Source organism: Pongo pygmaeus, chromosome 19, assembly GCF_028885625.2.
Source record: "Pongo pygmaeus isolate AG05252 chromosome 19, NHGRI_mPonPyg2-v2.0_pri, whole genome shotgun sequence".
NCBI classification, from domain to species: domain Eukaryota; kingdom Metazoa; phylum Chordata; class Mammalia; order Primates; family Hominidae; genus Pongo; species Pongo pygmaeus.
Window position 1 is genome coordinate 32,946,916 of NC_072392.2, and position 21,972 is coordinate 32,968,887.

The 21,972-nt window shown below is 49.1% G+C and overlaps 1 protein-coding gene across 2 annotated transcripts in view; it reads right to left on the minus strand.

The window, feature by feature from the left end:
- Nucleotides 1–21,972, minus strand: part of LOC129026176 (tensin-3-like) — a 229,640-nt gene that overhangs the window by 199,043 nt on the left and 8,625 nt on the right. For both annotated transcript variants that reach the window (XM_063656015.1, XM_063656016.1), the window contains exon 3: nt 1,799–1,836. In XM_063656015.1, coding sequence (XP_063512085.1) covers nt 1,799–1,836 — 38 coding nt within the window. The remainder of the gene's footprint in view (nt 1–1,798; nt 1,837–21,972) is intronic.

The window sequence follows — 21,972 nt, forward strand, 5'->3', positions numbered from 1 at the left end:
GGTGGCTGGGCCCACAACAGAGTCAGGAAAAGCAGCCCACCCCCTCCTCCTACTCTGCAGCTGACCCGAGATGCAAGCAATGAGGACAAAGGCACCACACAACAGGGTTAAGGGACAACACATCCCAGTCCTCCTAGAGGAGGGGGAAGCTCTCCAAGTCTGAAATGCTCCCCCAAAGGTACAATCTTTCCACTCACCACTGCATTCAGAAGCACTGCTCCCACACCACTGAAGGTGCACAGCACCCCAGGAAAGGAGCCTATCTGTGGACAAAAAACCTCAAATAAACCATGGTCAGAAATCAGCTACACCTAAGAGTGTGTGAACAAGAAACGCCTACTCCTCTGGAAAAGGGGAAGCCCTCTCCAGAGCAGGGTGGAAAGCAAGAGGAGAAGCACTCCACACAGCCCCCAGGAGTCCTGAGAAGTGCACCCCACGTGACATCTGGAGGAGACAGCCAGCAAGGAGGTGTGGCCAGGTCACAGGGGCTGCTGGTCTGGGGTTCAGGAAGCGGGCAGCAAGGCCCTGTGCCATCCTCTCTGCTCCTGCATGTGCTCAGCATTCTCCATAATGAAAACTTAAAAAGTCTCTTGGGAGAAAAGAAATAGAGCTATACTAGTCTAGTTCTTCCAACTTTGTGTGTGTGTGTGTATTTGTGTGCACACATATGCATGTGTGCATGTGAGCACAAATGTGTTTGTGTGCATGTGTATTTATGTGCACGCACATGTGCGTATTTATGCATGTGTGTGTTTGTGTATGCCTGAGATCGGGAGTGTCGGGGAAACCAACCCCCCTAGTCCTCACATGGAAAGCAGACCCACACGCAGTGAGTTCATGGTAACGTGAAGTCAGCTTCCAGCACAGCCTTCCACTCGGAGCCCAAGGCAGGGCTGGAAATGATCAAAACAGCTGACCCATGAGGTCTGTAACAGTAGCAAAATCCCAAGACTCTAAAACTCCTCTTCCCTGGACCTACAGCCATGGAGACAACCTGTCAGGACACCTACGGAGCCCCCATAGGCAGGGCCAAACAGTAGATAGGGCAAAACACTGCTGACACCCTGACTGCAAACCCAAATCATACCTGGGGATTCTGTAAGTACAGCCACCATCCCCAGGAGATCTGAAGGTGTGAGCACCAAGACAAGGTAGAAAACCATGTGCTTCTTCCTTGGGGTGTCTGTCACTTCCCACACGGCACTTCCAGGCCACCTCACTTCCCCACTCACCAAAACCCTAAGCCCAACAGGACATAGCCAGGCCTCCTTTGGTCATAGGGGCCTTCGGGCAATTTAACCTCTCCAGAGACTCACAAACATCAGTGAACATCACTAAACCTTACTCCAGGGTTCCCAGGTTTCCGTGGCAGCTGAAAACCCCAATCCATCTATGCACAACTATCTCCAAAATGAAGCAGAAAAGTCCCCAGGCCAGGGGAATGCCCTGGATATCCCTGCTCCTGCCCTCTCTCCGCTGAGAGGCAGTATGACAAGGCAGTGAGAAACCAGGGACCGTGCGCCACTGAGAAGGAGCCATTGATGTGGCCAGGGGACAACTGTTGAATTCTTATCTGAAATCAAATTCTTAAGAATTATTTTCCATAATTAAAATCGTGGATTTCAAAGCTCTTTGGTTTATCCTTGAGATGAAAGGTATACACCGTATCCCAGCCCTGGCTTTCCTAAAGAGTTTTCTTTCCGTGGCTGCAGTCCAAAGAGGCCCCCTCCACACATATCATTCAGTGAAGGCCAAGTCAGCTTTAAAAAGTCCCACGGGAAAGCAATGGAATGCTTACCTTGGCTTCACATTTCTTGTGGCAGGAATACTTGCAGGCTGGAAAAAAAAAGAGAGAAAGAATGTGTGTCGAGCAGTCTCTCTAGCAAGAATTCTTACATCTTCAAACCCTCTCAATCCTTCAAAATCTCTGGCTTGAAGATCCCATAGGTGGCCTCTCTCTGGCACGAGGGAGATTTTTACATATGACACACGGCAGTGTGGACAGAAGGCAGTGAGGACGTGGTGTGCAAGAGCAGAGTTACAACTGTTGTCTGTTAGCAACAGCTCAGGTGGCTCAGGTATGAATGTCTTGGGAGCAGGGTCACGAGCAGATTGGTTTTTCAAGGCGTATGTACGTCCAGCCAAACTGGATCCCTAAAGAAGAATAGTGAATTTCAGCAGCAGAAAGCATTCATGTATGCCCAGAAATTATGACTGATCCCTGAAAAAAGAAGAGAAACCGGAAAATGCCCCTTAAGAATCAGAATTTAAAGTGTCCATGAAAGACCGGATTGGAGCCTTTAAATTTGTGAGAAAGTCATGCATCTGGATTTCGGAAGTGCTTCCACTTCCTGCCAACCTGAGAACTGACTGTCAGAATAAATTCATGTCTAAATTCCTATAGGAGAATCCTTCCAGAGGGGCCACTGTGAGAACGGAGCAAGTCCTGTGTCCCTTCGAGTCCTGTGTCCCTTCGAGTCCTGTGTCCCTTTGGAGGCCCTAACAATGCAATGCGGAGCTGGAACTAATGTGGATTTCACAGGCCCTTCTGCCCAGAGGCTGCAGCTGTGATGATGAGGCACAAACCTCCCCACGAGCACCATGAGCATGCTGCAGTCAGGCCTTGCAGGACAGGGAAAGAGAAATGAACCAGCAACACCTAATAATCCCAACACAGCCTCCTGTGCCAGCTCCAAGGGAGTGTCGGGTACATGCCCTCCCTTCCCCCAAGTTTGCCAGCTCACAGGGACAGCTGTGGGAGAAAGGAAAGAGACTTGGGTTGGGGAACAGTGACCAAAGCCTCCTATCCAGGCTCTGCCCCTCTAGCTGGGTCTTTGTTTCCTCCCACGGAGCTATCATGGGTCAAATGGAATCCTTCAAGGGACCCTGTTTTGAAACTAGAAAGCAATGTCCACATGCAGAAGTGTGTGGGACCTGAAGACCAAGGCCTCAGAAGTCAGGGAGAGGGGCCCCACATCCCAGCTCTGCGTGTCGACACCCTGTGACTCCCCCTCCTGCACTCTGTTTTCAATGACGTATCAAAGTCAAAAAGGTTTGTGTAGGGTTGAATGAGGATGAAACAGATAAGGTCACTTGCCCATGCATGGCAATTATTAGAACTCCAGTAGTTACAGCTAGGTTGTTATCTTTGTATGATCTATGTTTTTGAATTGCTGAATTGTCGTTCTATACCTTGAGGTTTGTAAGATTATTCACAAAGTCATGTATTTATCCTACACCTTCTAATGGGCAAAACACACAAAGGTGATCAGTGATTTTCAAATCAAGAGAGACTTGCCATTGGGAAACAAGGGGCTTCCACACAAGATTAAAAGTTCAGACAGAAACCGTCCCTGGCAGAGGCCAGCACAAAGGACTGAGATAAGGAGAAGGGCAGTGGGCAGGCCTCTGGCCTCTGGCTGAGTGAGAGTCAGGCAAAGAATTCTGCCCACACACGTTTAGCAGCATGTCACAAGACCACGACATCATGCAGCGGTTAGCCTTCCAGATGGCCTGGGTGACCTCATCTCTTGGCCCCCATGTCGGTGTATAGCCCCCTCCCACAGTGAATCAGCTGGGCTGTGTGACAGTGCAACCTGGCAGAGGGGACGGTGTGTGACTTTTGTGGCTAAAAGGCATCATGGCTTCTGTCCTGGTCTCCAGGATCACTCATTCTGAGGACAGCCAGACGCCATGTTGTGAGGACACTCAAGCAGCCCTATGGAGAGGCCCCCATGGAGAGGAGCTGAGGCTTCCCACCAACAGCTGGCCCCAGCTTCCCAGCCACAGAAGTGCACCACCTCGGAAGCTGGTCTCCAACCCCAACCAAGCCTTCAGATGGTGCAGCCTCTCCAGAGACCCTGAGCCAGAACTGCTCAGTCACCTATGTCCCAAATTTCTGATCATTGACACAGTGGGAGATAACAGATGCTTACTGTTATGCTAAGGTACTAACTTTGGGAATCATTTGTCATGCAACATTCCAACTCAACACAAAAAAATGGCCCTGGTCAGTGCAAGGGTGGCACTGGTATGATACATCCATGGTGGGTGGCCTACTCGGCCACCAGACAGCCATCGGCACTGTAGGACAAAATCATTAAATTCAATTATCATAGTGAAATCATATAAACTGCCCATGAGCCAAGACTACAATCCTGAGAGGCAGGGCCATTGTTTCTGGTATGTAGAAAGTGACCCTCAAAGTTTTACATATGTTTGGACTAGGACTTCACATTCGATTGCCAGCAGCATGGGTAATCCTCAGAGTAGCAAGTCCACCGTCAATCTATCTGTGGCCCAGCTCTGGTCAGCACCGCACCAGGCAGTATACGAGATACTTTCCCGTATGTTACTGCACTTGCTCCTCATAAGCACCTCTCAGGGAGAAACTGTAAGGGTGACTCAGCCAAGGGGGCAGCCGTGGTCCATGAAGGTGGGACTCCAGCCCGTCTGCGCATCAAATTCACTGTTTTCATCCACCCATACTCTCTCTGCCTTTCTGACATATTACAAAATATGAATCTAACAGTGCCCAGGCCCAGCTTCCTATCCTGCCACCCACAGGAGACAGCTCCCTGCCTGCCCTAACCCTGCCCATACCAACCTCAGCTCCTCATTCACGCCATCCTGCACCCACCTCCTGGGCCCAGCTCAGCTGCCTCCATTCCTGAATTCACACTCTTCTGTGCCACTGACCCATCATGGCAGGTCATCATGGCTTGTCACATCATGATGATCTCCCTGTGTCCATCTCTCCCGATGGGCTGCAAGCTCATCAAGCGACAGCGTCTCTGTGGTGCATGACCAGGGTCTCACAATAGCAGCGCTAACAGGAGTGACAGGCAGCTGATACACTCAGCACCTAAAAGCTTGCACTGCATGGGTATTACCAAATTTCCACCACACCCTGGAAAGAAGCTACCTATCTTCACCTGTTTTACTAATGTGAGACTGGGGTTTGTGGATGAGACTGAGGATTCATGTGCTGGACAACTGTGTCCCAATCCTGACCTGTTCCAGGTCTGCTTTCAGAAGCCCATAGCCAGCAGGCCCACACGCTGTGGAGACCTCATTACCTGATCACCACTTAGGGATTTGGGGCTGTGAAGGTGCTGGCCACAAGGGAGGCTCCAAAACAGCAGAAGAACTTCACACCAAAATCCATCTCTGAAGCACACAGGCCCAGAAGAGGCCACAGGTCACTTTGACCCTCAGCCACGCAGACCTGCCTCCTTTTTGGAATAGCACTTGTGTGAGCTGGCAGCTAAACCAGCCACCTTCTCAGGGAATGTCATTTTTATTTGAAAGAACTCCTAGCAGACAAAATGTGGTTATTCAGACTCAAGTGCTTGTCATTTTCTCAAAAATGAAGTGAGTCTGTCATCATAAACCAATGTCAAAATTTGAGATTTCAAGTGAAAATTAGAATTTTAGAAGACTAGTACCCAGGCCAGATGTGGTGGCTCACGCGTGTAATCTCAACACTTTGGGAGGCTGAGGTGGGCAGATCACTTGAGGTCAGGAGTTTGAGACTAGCCTGGCCAACATAGTCAAACCCCATCTCTACTAAAAATACAAAAAATTAGCTGGGCATGATGATGCATGTCTGTAATCCCAGCTACTTGGGAGGCTGAGGCACATGAATCTCCTGAACCCAGGAGGCAGAGGTAGCAGTGAGCCGAGATCATGCCCTGGGTGACAGAGTAAGACCCTGTCTTAAAAAAAAAAAAAAGACTTGTACCCGTCACCAGGGCCTAACAACTCCTAGGATATTTCTGTTAAAATCAACAATAATATTAACAAATGTGGGGATTTTCCTGAGATTGTATAACAAATATGTCAACAATTAGAAGTTCTGCGAAATTGTCAGTGAACCAATAATTTCCAAATGTCCAGTGCATGGTGTTCCACACCGGGTAAAAGATACACTTGGTGTGCAAGACAGGCCAGTGGATTTTAATAAAACAGAGTAGGAAAAACTCTACTGATACAATTTCAGATTCCACAGTGAAATTGAACTTCAAGCAACTGTCACTTGAGTTCTGGTGTAGAATCAAAATGGATTATCTACAATGGCCTGAAAAGCCTATTAAAATGCTTCCTTTTCCAAGTAGATATGTTTATGGTGCTAGATTGTTTTCAATGCTTCAAACCAAACATTGCAGAAGACTGCACGCAGGGGGAACCAGCCTCTTGATTAAGGCTGCGTAACAGAATCACAAAAAAAAATGCCCCTCCTCTCATTTTGTTGTTTTGAAACATACAGTTATTTTTTATTAAGCATATGTTCATTTTAACATATAATTGGTTCATTACCATTGTTTTTAACTGGCTTAAATATTTTAAATACTCATCAGTTTCCCATTTCTAATAGGGTAAATCGTGATGAATACAAACCACACTGACAGGAGCCCTTTAGGGTCTTCTAGGACCCTAGCAGTGGGTGCCCGAGACCCGCAGCCCGAGGGCAACCCTGTTCATTCTCCTTGCCTGAGGCTCTCAGAATGGGGTAAGGACCCAATTTTGACCAACAGAAAGGTAAGTGAATTCTCCCAGGGGCTTCTGGCGCAGACCTTCCCACTCCTGTGAACGAAGCAAGAGAAGGAAAATGCCTCAGCCTCTGGAACCTCCCCCTCTGAGCATGGAGCTGGACCCACAGGAAGAACCTGTAGAACTCGGGCTGCAGAACCGGGGCCCAGGCACACTGCCCGGAGCCCGCCGGCCGCCGCACCTCCCCCTGCAGAAGACACATGCCCTGCTGGCTGGGAGAGGCTCCACCCATGCAGCCCCGTTATTGGCTGCTACGGTGCCTTCCACGAAGCTCCATGTACTTTAGACGCCTTGTTCCACCTGTTCCCATGGGGACCAGGGAGAAAGGCACATTCTCACTCCGTTGTACGAATAGCAAACTGCAGCACAGAGCAGAAGCTGCCTGCCCTGGGTGACAGAGCAGGTTAAGCAGTGACACCAGCTGCCAGCCCAGCTCTACGTGGGCAGAGCCCACCTCCCAGAGCTGGACTGGAACAGCCAGTGAGCTGGTGTGCAAAGGCTCTTCTGTGCCTGGTGCAAAAACTGGGGCTCCACATGCATGAGCCCACTAAAGCAAACATCCACCATGAGCTACACACCAGGACCAGGAGCAGGTGTCCAGGGACCTCAGGAGTCTGAACTCACATGCTCACTCCAGCCCCTCTCCAAGGATCCATGCCAGTCATGTCCCCTCTGGCACCCATTTCCCCTTCTGTAATTAGGAGTAGAACAGGGTGATAGCCAAGATTCCTCTCTGCCATGAAAAGAAAAGTTTACCTAAGCAATAAAAAGATAAAATAACATATATATACAAACAAAATATTAGGTAGCTATTGAAAAATTATGATCTTAAACTATTTCACATGTGAGAGTTCTTATAAAAGGCAAGACTAACAGATATACAGCGCTCTGTATTGTATGAAATAAACTTTGTGACAGACGGACTTATGCGGTGTCCTCATCCATAGGAGAGAAAATGACACTGGAGAGACACATCACAACTCAGAAAGAAAGGAGGAGCCAGACAATAAAACTGGGAACACTGGTTACTCCATGAAAAACATCATCATAATAATAACAGAAATACCATGAATTTTAGATGCATCAATCATGGAACTGATTCGGAATTGGAAAAGCTGAAATGAATATTAGAATAAATATCAGAGAATATCTTTGTGACCTTGGAGAAGGGCAGGCATTCTAAAACAAGGAACAAGAGTATGAACTAAATGAAAAGATGAGTAGATGTGAACAAACCAAACATTACAACTTTTGTGTGACAAACAGGCCACAAACAAACTTAGACAAGCAACTGACTGGAATGTTTGCAATGCACAAAGTGGAAAGATAAGAAACTGACCTTTTCTGAGGACAAATGTCATCAGAAATTGGCAAAAGTTCTGCCTAATATCACAGATAAGATTTAGTATTCATAATATAGTGAAGTCTTAGAAATTTAAAAAAATGATTTTTAAATTTATTAATTTTCAAAATGTTATTTATTTTTTTTTTTCTTTTTAGAGATGAGGTCTCACTCTGTCACCCAGGCTGGAGTGCAGTGGCATGATCACAGCTCACTGCAGCCTCAAATTTCCAGGTGCAAGCAATCCTCCTGCCTCAGCCTCTAGAGTAGCTGGGACCACTGGCGCGTGCCACTGTGCAGGCCGATTTTTAAATTTTTTGTAGAAATGGGGTCTTGTTTTGATGCCTAGGCTGGTCTCGAACTCCCGGTTTCAATCGATTCTCCTGCCTCGGCGTCCCAAAATGCTGGGATTACAAGCATAAGCCACCTCACCACGCCCTAAAATAATCTAATTATTAAATAAGCAATGAGCAAAGGATTTGAAAGGCTGCTTTGCTAAGTAAACAGAAATGCTGCAGGCAGCTTTTCTGTATCTTTTTAGATGTTCAACCTCATGTAATCACCAGATGAATGAAAAACATAATAAAAAGGAGACATCACTTTTCATCCATCAACTTGCAAAACTGAAAAGCTGAAATATCTCAAGTGAGAGTCAATGACATTCCATGCAAGTAGGCGCCACCGAAAGCATTTTCCTGTAAGGAGCCTGTCCCTCCTCCAGCCCAGCTTACCCTCCGGCATCTGAGCTGGTGTGTGGCAGGCCCCTTCTCATGGCTTTGCCTGAACACTCAGCTCCACAGCTGACAGTCTGCAAACCACACATCAGTTCCCTTGTCAGACGAGGTTTCCAGACTCATGTTTAGGAATCCTGACTCCCGCTACAGCAGTTACAGCACAGAGCTGTCTGGCTTGCAAACGCCCAACATTTTTATATGTTGTCTTGGAACTGCTATTCTTCACGTCTCCACGAGCCTTGGGAATCCAGGCCACTGTCTTACAGGGTTGTCAGAATCTTTTATACACTTGACACATATTGACCAAGTTATAAACAAGCCTGTGAGTCACCCTCTGCTTCTCCTAGCATCAATTGTCAAGTTTGCCAGCCTCTCTGTGTCCCAGTAACAGGCTCCACAAGGCAGGAGGGGAGTGACTGACCCACAGCGGGGGACCGCCAGACAAGGCAGTCACATTCACTGCTCGACCCCATGATCCCATTGTTGCCTTGTTAGTTTTAAATAACTACCATGTTCTCCTGGAGTCCTAATACTGCATCTGGCCCAAAGCAAAAAACACACACCTACCGACCTGCCCATCTATCTCCAAACTTTTTTCTGTAATCACTTAGTGTATTGCTGACTCTGTCAGACTCAAAGACAGGACACAAAAGTCTCATCTTTCTCTCCTAGCAGGTGCTTAATAATGTTGGGTTAACCGTGTGGAATAACCCATTACCAAATCTTTCTTACAAAACTCCCTTCATCCCATTTTCCCTCTGGTCTCCTTTCTCAGCTTTCTCCTTGCTTCTTTTCTCCTTTCTCAGCTTTCTCCTTGCTTCTTTTCTCCTTTCTCCTTGCTTCCTTTCTCAACTCTCATCTCCTTTAGGCCTTCCCTACAGCTGTCTCTCTTGTTGCAGCGCTTCTTTATTCTGTGCCATCCTGTCTAATTCCATGATAGTCTCGCTGATTCCACTATTAGATCCCAGAAAACCATCTCTCAAATGGGGAGCATTTATGCGTGGCCTGACCCTGGATCCTCCCTGGATCTTCCTTCTTCCAGGGACCAAGTCCCACAAAACTTGTAACTTTTGGGGCCGAATCTACTCAACTCCAGAATGCCGAGACTCACCCATAACAGAGCCTTCCTCTGTCCTCTGTGAAATACAACCAGTTTGGGATATCAGTGGCAACTGGACCATGTTAGGCCACCCAAGGGAACTCAGTGACATGTAGTGAGAACGGATTGCCTCAGAGTCCTAACTGATGGTATGAGCACACCAGCAAGGTTTTGAGCAGTGTAAGAAAAACCACAACTGGACACTTAACCCCATTGCTCAATGTCATTTCTATCTTTTCTTTCCCTTACTTAAAGTTCCAAGAGTAGAGATAACAGGGCCCTTACATGTTAACATAACAGTTTTTAAAACATGAAATGTTTTCTTTCAACTTAACCACACATGAAATTTGCATGTAAATAGGAGGTTAAAATGTGAAAGTCAGGGACCTGAAAGTCCAAGGATGAGCCAGAAAAGGAATGGTAGAAATACTGGCCTGCATCACAGAATATGCCCCTAACCCTTCTCCATCTATCATCACCATCAGTATCATTATGATCAGCATCATCATCACAATCGTTACCATTGCCATTGTTACTATCACCATCAACTACACTACCACTATCACCATCACCAGTCACAGCACTATCATTACTGTCATCACCATCATCATCACCATCATTGTCACCATTCATCAACATCGTCACCATCACCATCATCATGTCTACATAATCACTAGTGCCGCTGTCACCATCAACCACACCATCACCATCATCATCTCCATCAATTACACCATCACCACTCACCATCACCATCATGATCATCTTCACCATCACCATCTTCACCAACATCATACCATCATCATCACCATCCCCATCAACACCATCATCACTAATATACCATCATCATCAATTACGCCACCATCCACCATCACCATCATCGTTACCGTCATCACCATCAATTACAACATCATTATCGGCATACCATTGTCACCCTCATCACCATCACTAACAACATCATCATCATCATCGTCATTACTGACACCATTGAACACTTTCTGGAGCTCCTCAGTGTTTGTGTTTCATGTGTATTTACCCTGCTATTCCTCACAATGACTCTAAGCAGAAAGAGGCAGAGCAGGAATGCTGGCAGGCTGTCTCCACCATCCACCTCAGCTCCACCATGCTCTACTGCTTCCCCAGAAATAAGCCAAAGAAAGAACACCTCTACCAAAACGTCACATCACTGTGATGCATGATTACTTACATAATCTATGTAAAGGGAATACCTTGTTGTCTCCAGGTAGCATGTACACAAAGGGATCAAAATGCAAAAGTGTATGACATATGTGAATTATTACTAGAGAACACTATGAAATTGTCTATTTGTGGAGTGGTCTCTATATAGTCTATTAAGAAAGAGAAAATCCTAGAGATTAACTACTCTAATGTACAAATTGTAAAGATCACGGCACTGAGGAACAGAAATAGGGTGCAACTGTCCAGGGCCACAGCTTCCTGTGGAGCAGCCCATCCCTGACTCTGCCAGGCTCCCATCTACACTTGCAGTGACTGCCAGGACCCCATCTCAACTCAGTGAGCAGAGTCCTCACATCCTACCTCTGTCCCGTCTAAACTTGCAGTGACTGCCAGGACCCCATCTCAACTCAGTGAGCAGCATCTTCCCATCCTGCCTCCGCCTTATCTACACCTGCAGTGACTATCAGGACCCCATCTCAACTCAGTGAGCTGCAGCATCCCCACATCCTGCCTCTACCCCATCTACACCCACAATGACTGTGCCCGGCTCCTGGCTCCAACTCAGTAAACAGCATCCCCTACCCTGCGAATGCCCCATCTACACATGCGGCAGCACCTAAGGAGATGGGCCAGGTCCATCCTCCTCCTACTACACTGACAAGAGCAATGGCTAAAATGATTTCCTGTGAAGATACACAAACACACACAAATAAAAATCTAGCTCATGTGGGTCAGGTGCAGTGGCTCAAGGCTATAATCCCAGCACTTTAGGAGGCCGAGGTGGGTGGATCATCTGAGGTCAGGAGTTCAAGACCAGCCTGGCCAACATGGTGAGACCCCACCTCTACTAAAACTGCAAAAATTAGCCGGGTGTGGTGGTGGGCACCTGTAATCCCAGCTACTTGGGAAGCTGAGGCAGGAGAATCACTTGAACCTGGGAGGCGGAGGTTGCAGTGAGCCGAGACCACAGCATTGCACTCTAGCCTGGGCAACAAGAGCAAAACTCCATCTCAAAAACAAACAAACAAACAAAAATCTAGCTCATGTATTGTATCCCAGTTCAGCCTGGTGTACTTACACAGGCTCTTTTTCCTTCACAGTGTCATGGGGTGTGCCAATTCTATGGTCCTACTGGAGCCTGGCCAATGTTGACTGACGACAAGAATGTCCAACCTTGCAATAGAAACCCTGCTGTGCTGTTTTCCTGGATGGTCTCCACAAGCCCCGTTTCAAATCACACTCATCTTACCAGGGCTACCAGCCACAGCATCCTGCAGCCCCATGCTTGACAAAAGAAACCTAGAGGAAAGGTGTCATTACCAATCTTTACCCGAAAAAGCCACCCACAGGGCAAGCCTCAGATAAGTCTCATCGGGAAAGGGAAGGGGAAGAGCTCACCTGCAGGGATCTTCACCACCTCCAACAAACCAGATGTTTGTAAAGATGCAAAGTTAACCACAAGTTAATACTCACCAAACTAAATACTTCTGCCTTTTATTCCCTCATTAGTTCCACCGGTATTCATTAATACCCAGAGCTGAAACATTTTGTAACCCTATAAATATGTCCTGGAAACCTACAACAGGGCAGAAACTGATCTGGGCCTGGATACAATTGGGAACACAGAAAACATTCATGAATGTACACTGCAGTGCAAGAGGAAAGGAAAATCAACAGGAACCGTAGATTCAATCAGGATGACATGAGGTACAGGAAAGTAACTCCAGGAAGGTGCAGAGGGAGCCTAAAGGCAGAGGGAGGGTTCCACACTCATTTCTGTATCAGGGGTCAAGAAAAGTCTGAAGGGACAAGAAGAAAAATAGCAGCAAATGGGTAAGAAGGTGACAGGGAGCTGGGTCAAACAGCCTCAGGGAGGCCAGCACCCAAAAGGCACTATAAAATTAATTGTTGAGGGCATCAACCAATCAATAATCAATCAATCAAGAATCAGTCAACAATCAATAATCAATCAATCAAGAATCAGTCAACCAAGATAGTCACTCTCACAAACTCCAGTATTTGCACAGGCCTTTGTGGCAGGTCGACCGGGGTTGCGGAGACCCCAAGACTCTTGGCTGCACCCAGACTGCCTCCCACAGCACCATTTCCTCAGCCAGGTGCCTCCTAAAAGGGAAGTTAAACCCTCCAGACCATCCTCTGTTGAACATGAACTCAGGAATGGGGATAAGGCTCAAGATGCTCCCATTTGAGCCAGAGCAGCCGTCTCTGTGTGCCCGTGTGGCACAGGTAGGATTCGATGTCGCTGCATGGTCCCTCCGCTGATGTCAGAGGGCGGCCATCTCCATGCTCTTATCTATTTGCTGTTCTCACTCTCTTCACAGATCCTCACCTCCCCACGCCAGATCTGCCCAAGAACACTGAACCACACTTCAAGACAACAGCCCCTAAAATCTCTTGAAGTTTTCATCCCCAGATATTCAGTTTTACTCTTTCTCTCTCATTCTTTCCATGTAATGATTTTCTTTTCTCGAAAAATTATCATTGGGGCCAGGCACAGCGGCCGACGCCTGAATTCCCAGCACTTTGGGAGGCGAAGTTGGCAGGCTTATTTGAGGTTGTGAGTTGGAAAACAGCCTGGGCAACAGTAAGACCCCCATCTCTACAAGAAAGAATATAAATAAGTTAGGGGCCATCTGGCTGACTCATGCAGAGGCCAGGCTTTGACCCCATCCTCTGGAAAAGAGCTCCTCACATTTCTTTTTTTTTTTTTTTGAGACAGTGTCTCACTCTGTTGCCCAGGCTGGAGTGCAGTGGCGCAATCTCGGCTCACTGCAAGCTCTGCCTCCCGGGTTCATGCCATTCTCCTGCCTCAGCCTCCCGAGTAGCTGGGACTACAGGCGCCTGCCACCACGTCCGCTAATTTTTTGTATTTTTTTTTAGTAGAGATGGGGTTTCACCATGTTATCCAGGATGGTCTCGATCTCTCGACCTAGTGATCCGCCCACCTCAGCCTCCCAAAGTGCTGGGATTACAGGCGTGAGCCACCGCGCCCGGCCGCTCCTCACATTTCTAAACACTTCAAGCCTGCTAGTGTCCCAGGGTAGCCGATACCCACGTGCGCTCCGTGAAGCACAGCACTGCCTCTTCCCTGGCTTCGAGGATGTGGAATCAGAAGTTGCCACTTGGCCTTGTCCCCCTGCCACACCTAGGCAGACCTTGCACACCCAGAGAGCAGCATTATATCCATCTGAATAAACCGACAGAAAACAACCCCACAACTTAACATAAAATTCCAGTTACTGGAATCCAGTTACTGCAAAACAAATACTTGGATTTGCAAAACAAATGCTTGGCTACATTACTCAGTGAGTATTAAGAATCAAAATCCACCAGCACAATCAACTAACACATCCCAGACGTCCCTGGCATGCAGAAACCCCAAATCCTGACAACCCAGACCGTTGAGAAACATCTGGGAGGGGTCCAGGCCTTCTTCCCAGCCACAGAGTTAGAAAACAGGAAGGATTTCAGGCAAAATCCAAGAGTAAAGTCAGTGTGGAGGCGGCTGAGAAAGGCTTTGTATTGCAACAGAGGAGCAGAATTTAGAGGCAGGGAAGTGCTGCTTCCCATCGGATAACCACCACCGACCAGAAATTACTCAGATGAAATTTGACCTGGGGGCCTCCTTCCCCTTTGGGAGCTTCTGGAAGATTCTGTCGTGTTGCCACTTCTCTGGATGGGGCAAGTCTGATGGGACGGCTGAGCTCAGTTCCCCGGTGGGAGTCAACCCCACGGTGGGGCTGGGCTTGGCCTCAGGGTGGGAGTCTCACCACCTCCAATTGTTCTGGAAAGAACTTTGGAAATAACATCTGGAGCCATTTCACATGGATTTGCCAGACAAGAGCAGATCAATGAGCCAGGTGTTTATCTGCACAAATTCATCTGGATTGTCATGCAACTTACATTGTCTGTGCACCTACTGGGCTCTAGGCCCTTTGCTGAGACTCAGGATACCCAAGTAACAGCAGTGCATCACATCATAGTGGGAGCAGTCGGCCCAGGGGAGCAGATACATTCATAAACAAATGATCAGAATACAGCAGTTCCTCCATCGTCCTGACAATGCCCACACTCCCTGCCCACCCACCTCCCCAGAATTTCCTGTCCCTCCTCTGTGCTCCCAGGGCGGCTGCAAATACCTCTGATAAAGCACTCCTCACACGGGATCCTGTTCGTGCTCACTGCTCCAGCCCACTAGACCCCGAGCCCTTCGAAGCCTTGGTCACCGTGGGCATCGCAATGCACCAGACGCCGCACCTGCTCAGTAAAAGTGTGCTGGTGAGGGTTCACCCTGCAAGACAAGACAGCACTCCACTTTGGGACGGAGGTGTCTGCCCTGTGCACAGGCACCTGGTGAACAACACAGAGCCAGCCCTTCATGCCTCCTGGGCTCCAGCTGAGGGCAGAGAATCACTGCCCCAGTGAACATCCAGATGGCTGGCTAGTCACTGGCCATGGATAGTTCTGGAGGGAAAAGGGCAGATGCTAGGGGACACAGTGGCAGGGCAGGGAGGCACCTTCCTGAGGACCTGGTGCTGAGCTGAAACCTAAAGGATGAGGGTCAGCAGGCAGAGCAGCACAGTCCAGCAAAAGGTCAAAAATGAGCCCTGTGCAGCCGGCCTCTCAAAGCACCTGGGGGATTCAGGAGAGACCAAACAAGGCAGGCACAGCCTCAAAGGGCCACCATGAGGATGCAGGCACACGTTCTTCCCGCTGGATGGTTTACAGTTTCGCAGAGCCGTTCTCTGAGTACAAACAGGAGAGGAGCGGAGAGGCAAACAGGAGAGTGAATCTCAAGGGCATCCCAGCCTGGGCAGACAAAGGGCCAGATCCAGGGAAGCTGGGTTAGGAAGGAGGAATGGGAGGTCTGCAGGGTGATGGAGACCGGGGCCCAGCCTCCAGGAAGAAGGCCAGCAAGGGTGGAGCAGCAGGCAGGGCTGGGGGCCAGAGCCTGGCCGGGGCTCTCCCATTCAGTGGATCTGGGTCCCAGGTATCAGCAGGGATGGGATGCCTGCCCCCCAAAAGTGGGTACACCATATCCCCCTGCCTCCTCAGAGGCAAGCAGGATCATAGATTTATTGCTTGCGTTAAGTTAGAAAACTAAAGCCTCTGTGCAGCAGCAGCTTTTGCAGGCCAAGGGCTCTCAACGGGTGACATTCCCTGGTGTGTCTCCCTAAGGCATTTCAGATCTGCCCACCTCTAAGCCCCAAGCCTCTGCACTGGAAGGTAGTCCCATCCACACCCCCAGGCCAGCCTCATGGCCTCCACGTAACTTCCCATCCCCCAGTACTCCTGCTCTGATGATGGGGGCTTATCTCAGCCGCCTCAGCCTACACCATGACACCTCCTGTCCACAGGGTGCCTTGGCCTCAACAAACCATGGCACCTCAGGCTTGGGAGCACCCCTGTCACCTCAGGCTTGGGAGCATCCCCGAACACCTCCTGGTCTCTAGCACACACATTAACTTAACATAACTGAAAAAGCTAATGAAAACAATCATGCCTAAAAGACTTCTGAAACATGGAATCCTGTATGTTTTTTAAAAAGAGTTTCTAGGCCGGGCGCAGTGGCTCACGCCTGTAATCCCAGCACTTTGAGAGGCCGAAGTGGGTAGATCACAAGGTCAGGAGATTGAGACCACCCTGGCTAACACAGTGAAACCCCGTCTCTACTAAAAATACAAAAAAATTAGCCGGGTGTGGTGGCAGGAGCCTGTAGTCCCAGCTACTCGGGAGGCTGAGGCAGGAGAATGGCATGAACCCGGGAGGTGGAGCTTGCAGTGAGCTGAGATCCCACCACTGCACTCCAGCCTGGGTGACAGAGTGAGACTCCATCTCAAAAAAAAAAAAAAAAAAAAAAAAAAAAAAAAAAAGAGTTTCTATTGTTTATTAACATAATTCCTAGAGCTATGTGCACAAAAACATAATGTCTCCCCCAGTTTGGGCTATTTAAAAATTACCCTAAACTAGGTGGCTTATAAACAGTTGCTTATTTCTCACAGCTCTGGAGGCTGCAAGTCCAAGGTCAAGGCACCACAGATGCGGTGTCTGGGGAGGACCCACTTCCTGGTTCATAGATGGCGCCTCCTTACTGCATCCTCACCTAGCCAAAGGGGTGAGAGAGCTTTCTAGGGTCCCCTTCATAAGGGCCCTAATCCCACCCGTGAGGCTCCACTCTCAAAACGTAATCACCTCCCCAAGGCCCCACCTCATAATGCCACCATCCCATGGAGGGTTAGAATGTCAACATAGGAATTTTGGGGAGACACAAACGTTCTGACGGTAACACAGGGCACACGTGAGGCAGTTCCAAAAAACTATCCCACAGAAAGAAGACAGACACTTCTCTAACGGAAGTCCTCAAGATCTCAGTGCACACATGCCCAAGGGCACAACACTCACCACGTGCTTAAGTCAACAGCACCAGAAACCAGAGGTGGGCCCGTCCCTTGAGTCAGAATGCCTCTGCCTCCAACGGTGCCCATGGCTGCTCTTTCCTCCCAATGCCTCCACCAAGCGCCTTGAGTGGGGGTCCCTCCTCGGGGATGGAGCCTGCAAGTGCTCCCTGAAGGGCAGTGACCCTCCTTTCTCCAGAAGGCAAAGGTTTTCCTTCATCTGGGCCAGTTCCTGGTTCCTTCTCCTGATAATGGGCCTCCTGCCATGAACTCAACAGGACATGCAGCTTCCTGAGCCTACCACATCCTCAGCTTCTGCCAGTTCTCTCTGCAAAAAGCAGCTGTGTGCTTGCCATCACCCACCACAAAGAAAGGACCCAGGGACCATGGAGACAGACCCTACTGAAGCCCACCAGCCCAGAGGGCTCAAGGCAGAAGAGCTTCACCATATGGGACCGCTAAGAGGAGAGCAAGGAGTGAGGGAGGAATTCAGACACACACACACACACACAAGAACACACATGCATGCACTGCAGGCACCCAGGCTGGAAAGGTGTGCACAACTCAACACACCATCCCCAGGATTCACAGCCACCAAGCTCATGGCAACTCTTTGGGGAGAGGCTGAACCAGCGCCCTCTGAAAGGCAGCACATCCAGGATGCAGTGCAGCACTGCCTGCCAGCACGAAGCAGCCGTCCCCTGGGAAGGCGGTGGTCCTGCCCTGCACCTCACTGGCCTGGCAGACCAGGCCCTTTCACGTACACCCCTCCCTGAGTCCCAGCTCTGCACCACTGGATCTGCATTTTCATGCCCATTTTAGGGTTGAGAAAATGGGCTTCATAAAAGCCTACTGTCTAAAACTGCCCAGAGTGAGAGTGGCACAGCCAGAACTTGACCCCACATCCTGATCTCTTTCTACTGCCTCTAGACAAGATATCCTATCCTAGCTGAGGGGCCCAGAGCCACAGACAGGGACACAGCGGGAGCAGGTGCCTGTGTGCCCATAATACCTGCATCCTGGCTGCCCCTGGAAGGGAACCAGCCTAAAAAGGCAATGGGAGCAGCAATGTGTCTCTGCGGTGGAAAGTAAGCTGTGGGGGAGGAGGAGGTAAAGAAGAAAGGGATAAACCAGGCATGAGAAGAGGGGTGAAGTCACCTAACATCATACCTGTCCATGAGTGATTTTCTTCAAGGGATAAAAAAATGTATATGGCTTTTTTTCCCCTTGTTACCTCCACTGACCAAGAATCTATTTCACCAGTGAGAAAAACCAGTGCTATACTGGGTTCCCTGGAGTAGAGGAGCATTAGCCAAACAGGACAGAAGATAATGCTGCACTAGGACAGAGCTGGCAGCCCCATTGCTTGTCCATGTTGGGTACGTGTGGGGTCCTCCAGGCCAAAGTGGGCCTTGAATCCTCAGAGGTGATGCTCTAGGTGTCTCGCTGCCTCACACTGAAGCAGAACTCCAGAGAGTTCCAAGAGGAGGTGGGAAAGCATCAATACCAACAGAAACCAGTAGACGGGCTGTGGGGCCACCACACTGGGCCTTGTTCTCATGAGTGCCTGGATGTTGCCAGAAGCATGTGAAATTTAAACCATTATCTGGAGATAGCATGCCTTACTTCATCTTCCTTAACAACCAGATGACACACAGCAAGATAAGCCTGTTGAACATCTTGTCCAGATAGGGCACTATTTATTCCCTCTCTTCTCTTTCAAGAACAAAAGCTGCTCCTGTGCGCATGCACATTTTCTGTTTCTATCTCCCTCAAGATAAGATAATGGACGTCGTAGAGCAGCTGAACTCTACAAAGTGGTCTGAACAGAAGGGATGCTCTCACATGTTCCCTCACAATGTGGAATATCTGTGTGCTCAAGCAAATGCATTCACTCAGACGCATGCACGCATGCACACACATGCAATCACAGGTGTGTGCACTGCTTGTCCTCATATGCATGAACTCAATCATGCATGCATGCACCGCACACATAGCCATGCATATGTGCACCCACACACTCAGGCACATACACACCACTCTGGCAGGCCTCCTCACCCCTCCCTAATATTTCACACACCACATATTTAAAATGCCACAAAACAGAGTTCATTTGGAACCAGATGATCAATCTGGGGTCCTTCCCTGGCCCTTTTGAGTGTGTGCAACTGCAGGACAGAGGAAGAGACACAAGTCCCAACCCAGGGAAGGCACTAAGACGATGATCCTCCAGATAAAGAAAGAAGACAGCTCCCCACCGTCCAAGACGCGCTTGCGTGTTTCACAGCTGGAGGCCGTGCTTTCTTCAAGCTCTTCTCTTTCATTGGTTACATTTACTTTGAAAATAGTCAATGCTACTTGAATGGCAGGAACAGAATACTGAAGTACTAAAAAGGATGTCTGAGATAACTCTTCAGTAAACTCAGTTTTCATTTATACAAAGAAGGAAAAATTACTCCTCAAGCAGTATAACCAACCTAGTGCAGCCCAAGCCACTGTGGTAAGTTGTGCAAAAGGCCTCTGTGTCTAAGCAGCTCCCCCACTGGATTACAGCTCAAGGATGTGTGGTGCAGAGGCTAACCAAACACACATGCGGCATCAGCCATATGGAGCTCCCCACAGTGGGTTCCCTTCAGAGCAATCCTAACACCAATAACAAAACTAAGTGCCACAACGCTGGCTGTGCACTTTAAGCCTGACTTCTGCCCTTGGAACAGCCCTAAGTCCTAGACCCAGAGTGAGGAGACTTTGCCCATGTCAGGGGCAGGGCCAGGACCCAGCTCTGTCTGACCTCCGCCTTTGCTCCCAAATCAGACCTGTCCCCACATAGCACCTGACAGGCAGAAGTCAGTTCATGGGGAACCTTTGGTTTGCAGCTTTGCCTGAGATGTCATCACAGGATGAGGAAGCCGAGAACAAGCCCAGGGTGTCCCTGCTGGTGCCATGCTGCTCATGACAGCTCTCCCAGTATCGCCCAGTGGCTCCGCTGGCACAGGACCAGGGCTCTAGGATCAACACCAGGCCCTTATAGCTCTGATTCCCAGGCTCTCTGGGCTGCTGGTTTCATGGTTCCAATTCAACCACGACTTTCCTTTTCCTTCTTTTCACACTTGAGAGTCAAAGTTAGAGACCAAAATTTTAAAATATGAGCATTTCTGGCCGGGCGCCGTGGCTCACGCCTGTAATCCCAGCACTTTGGGAAGCCGAGGCGGGCGGATCACAAGTTCAGGAGATGGAGACCATCCTGGTTAACATGGTGAAACCCCATCTCTACTAAAAATACAAAAAAAAAAAAAAATTAGCCTGGCATGGTGGCAGGCACCTGTAGTCCCAGCTGCTGGGGAGGCTGAGGCAGGAGAATGGCGTGAACCTGGGAGGCAGAGCTTGCAGTGAGCCGAGATCGTGCCACTGCACTGCAGCCTGGGTGACAGAGCAAGATTCCATCTCAAAAATAAATAAATAAATAAAATATGAGCATTTCTATGAGAATGACATTCAAAGATGGGGAGACTCCTTGGGCTTCTATTTTTGCCATGTTCCTGGAAAGGCACAAAGCCCCTACTGGACCCTGTAGGGTATGTGGGACACAGAGGGGCTGCTATGTTTGCCCACAGACATTTTAGAGCAAGCTTGATGGAGGACGCCTGTCCAAGAGCATCAGTGCAATTTCTCATCACTTTACACCTGCAGGCCCCAAACACAAAGGGCCACCACATTTGGCTGACATGGCCCTCCTGAACTGGACAAGCTATGCAGGGGAATGGCCAGTGACAGGCCACAGCATTCACAGATGACCAAGACATCACCCAGTGCAGTGCCATTTGCAAATATGGGCTTATAACAATGGCTCGCACCTGTAATCCCAGCACTTTGGGAGGCTAAGGCAGGAAAATCACTTGGGGCCAAGAGTTCCAGACCAGCCTGGACAACAGAATGAGACTTTGTCTCCAAAAAAGTAAGAAAATTAGCTGGGCCTGTGGCCCATGCCTATAGTCCAGCTACTGGAGAGGCTGAGGTGGGAGGATGGCTTGGGCCCAGGAGATCAAGGCTGCAGTGAGCCCTGATCATCCCACCGCACTCCTACCTGGATGACAGGGCGACATCCTGTCTCAAAAAAAAAAAAAAGTTTTGAATCACAGGATGTCCTATCAGTTGGCTCAGAGTACACTATAGCCCATGTTCTCTGCCTTGGATGCAGATCTAGATGAATTACACAAATGGCTCCCTGGTCTCTGGCTTCTACTTAGCGACCAGGGTGGCCGGTACCCACCACTCATCCAACACATTCTTTAGCACTGACTTCTCCAAGGGGCCGAATCAGAGGAGGGGCACCCCAGTCTTCTCACCCACACTCAGGCCTTTGAACTGTAAAAGAATCCCAAGAGCCCCTTAGAGGCCCCTGGTCACATCCTCAACCCATTAAGGTTTGACTGCATGCATCTTTCCATCATAGGCACCCTAGTCTAAAGTGGCTATCAGGGACCACCTGCTGGGGGTCTGCAGGGAAGGAGGCACTGAGGGGGAGGTCCTAACACCACAGAAGCCCACAGGCTGAGACTCTGCACATTTTCTAGAGGAAATCCCCAACCCCGCAGATGAAATGATGCCAAAGAGCAGCCCCCGCACTCTCCA